General features: G+C 36.6%; 1 protein-coding gene across 2 annotated transcripts in view; it reads left to right on the top strand.

Moving 5' to 3' along the window:
* The first annotated feature begins 1554 nt into the window (after positions 1 to 1554).
* The window catches only part of LOC306855695 (kelch-like protein 8), an 8673-nt gene continuing 7604 nt past the window's right edge, over positions 1555 to 2623 (top strand). Inside the window, exons 1-3 of one of the 2 annotated variants that reach the window (XM_079394505.1) lie at positions 1555 to 1628; positions 2331 to 2521; positions 2598 to 2623. The exon at positions 2598 to 2623 is cut by the window's right edge and continues 523 nt beyond it. In XM_079394505.1, the coding sequence (XP_079250631.1) occupies positions 2354 to 2521; positions 2598 to 2623 (194 nt within the window). In that variant the 5' untranslated portion in view covers positions 1555 to 1628; positions 2331 to 2353. Of the gene's footprint in view, positions 1663 to 2330; positions 2522 to 2597 lie in introns of both variants that reach the window. The other variant, XM_079394504.1, reaches the window with a different exon arrangement.

The raw sequence follows: 2623 nt of genomic DNA, 5'->3' as shown, positions 1-2623 counted from the left end.
GCTGTTCCATAAACCAAGATTAGAGTATAAGCCAGGCTTATTTCGGTTAGTCGGGCTTATTTTGGTAGATTCGGTTTCATAAATCAAACTTAAAAAAGTTCAAACTCCGTTACCCCGGCAACTTATGCTGGCAAACTAACCTGGTCCGGAGCAGGCTAACTGTCAGGCTAAGCTGAGCTCCTCTAACTCTGACCAATAGGAACGCATCATATTACCACTGACTCTCTCACATACAGTCAGTTTCATTTATTATCGGTCCAAAAATAAAAGTATACAGAAAATACACCTTAAATAATCAAATAAATAAAAAAATAGGCTACAACCAACTGTATTTAATGTATTGTGCCCAAAATGTAGGCGAATGCCATTTTAACATAGTTGCTACTCGTGCATGCAGTTGATCAGCAGTTTCTAGCCATGCAGCCTTTCTCTCTGAATTTATGACAGCTGTACCTTTTATGGTTATTAGAACATTAAAACATTACAACCTAAAATGTCTCTTTAAAGCATTAAAGCATAAAAACACAATCACAAGTTAAAATCACTGAATTAAAAATGTAAATTTATAATAGAAATCAGAGTACATTTTAACTGATAAGAGGAACACACATTTAACTAATTTGAGCTCGTGATTAACAGTTGCTGCTATCATAAAAATACACTTATATGTAGTAAAATTCTATGTGTCACATTTAATGTCCAACAACAAATATTTTAGCAGAATGTATATTTTATTCAGAATTCTTGCGCTAGTATTCTATTCTGCTCTGTCTGTGTAGCGCGCATGCGCGCCGCGGCGCTCGTTCTCTCGCATAAGCCCCGCCCACTCCTGACAGCTAAATGGATATATTTGCATGGCTTTCTGACATTTACAGATGTAAAAAATATATCTGTGACGTATCAGTTATGCACTGAGGAAAACACAATGTTTCAAATGCGTTAAACAGCACAAATATTCGCTGTTTGCTATGGTGGATCGATTTGATCCATGATCGACATTAAGGGCTGCTTCAGAATAAGCGTGTACGTCACATTATCCTGACTCACTGAACCTGGATAGCATTAGTCAGATTGCGTGAACTTGAATTGTCGTTTATGGAACCGCTTTAGTCCCGATTGATTTGTTAGGTTATTTCAAGTCAGGTTTTGGACTTTAATCCCCGCTTTTCTTAGCGTCTTTTATGGAACAGCCCCCAGGAAACAAAATAGTGTTTATTTCTTTTGTATCTTATATTGCATTTGTCCTGTTTGTCATTTCCACCTTTTATCATATTTAATAACTAAGATAAAATAAAATAAAATAAAAATATATTGTTATATATATTGTTTTTGTGAAACATAATTAGCCTATATTTAATAAACATAATTAAATAGAGGTGCATCCTCTATTTGGAAAGAATACATATAGTTTATGACAGATATATTTATTAATTAACTGTTAATAATCGTTTGAAATAGACTGTTTGTTTATTTTGTATGTCTATGAGCTCCCCGATCTGTCTGTGGAACACGTGACAGAGTCAAAGCGTTTCATTGGTTTGGACTACAAAGTCCAGAGTTCATAGCGTCTCAGAACGCGGAAGTGCCGTCAATCCGATCATAGTGGAAGTGAGGCTGATGAAAATGCGGTAAAACATCGACAAAAACATCAAATTCACACATGTAATTGAATTTGATTTTATTTTGTTTAATTGCGAACAGTCAGTAGGGTTCATCTCTGATATTTCCTGCTCGTGAATCCGTCCCTTTTGTTGTGTTGACGTTTTAGCTCATGCTGTGGTGTTTTGGTTTAAACAATTACATATAATTTATTGTACAGAAAACAAACGGTGTTGAAATAAATAGGTGTTTAATGCAGTGTATTAACGAAAATTGATAAAACAGCTTTAAAGTGATTACGTTACTTATACGATAAAAACAACATAAAGTGGTTCATTTATTGATAGAATTTGATGTCTTTGCCAGTGATTATCTCGTTTATTTCAAATATTTATACATCTGTATATCTCTGTGTAGCGTTTTTGAAGGGATAAAGTGTAGTTTGTCAAATATGGTCCAATACCAGCTTTCAAACATAAAAAGATGCCATAAAATCTTTATAGTGCTTGAAATGTTTCTTAGTCATTTTCATATCATGTGAGCAGTGATCCTCAGATGAATATGTTTATGATTATGATCTACTTGAGTCACTGTTAAAAGAGTCTGTTTCTCAGTATAAAGAATAACTGCACTGTGACTCTGGAACAAAGATATTGTGTGTGTGTGTGTGCGCATGTATGTGTGTGTGTGTGTATGTACTGATGTGTGTGTGTGTTTGTGTGTGTGCGCAGGTGTCGGCGTGTGTGAGCGAGACATGGTGCCGGAACATGGGAAGCAGCAGAAACGCTCGTCGCAGCCGTTTAATAGCGAAGGTGACGCGGACGGATCGTTCGTGTTTGAGGCCAAAGAGGCCTGGAAGGATTTCCACAACTCCCTCAGGCAGTTTTACGAGAACGGAGAGCTGTGTGACGTCACTCTGAAGGTATCTGACGCAGTGAATATAGTCACACAGCAGCTTCTTCTGTTTCTAATTCTCTCCCTTTTGTTTTTCACTCGAGGTTGGGAACAGACTGATACCATGTCA

The sequence above is a fragment of the Barbus barbus genome (genome assembly GCF_936440315.1).
Source record: "Barbus barbus genome assembly, chromosome: 36".
Lineage (NCBI taxonomy): Eukaryota > Metazoa > Chordata > Actinopteri > Cypriniformes > Cyprinidae > Barbus > Barbus barbus.
The sequence above is the reverse complement of the archived record's forward strand: the minus strand, read 5'-3'. Positions and strand labels throughout refer to the sequence as shown.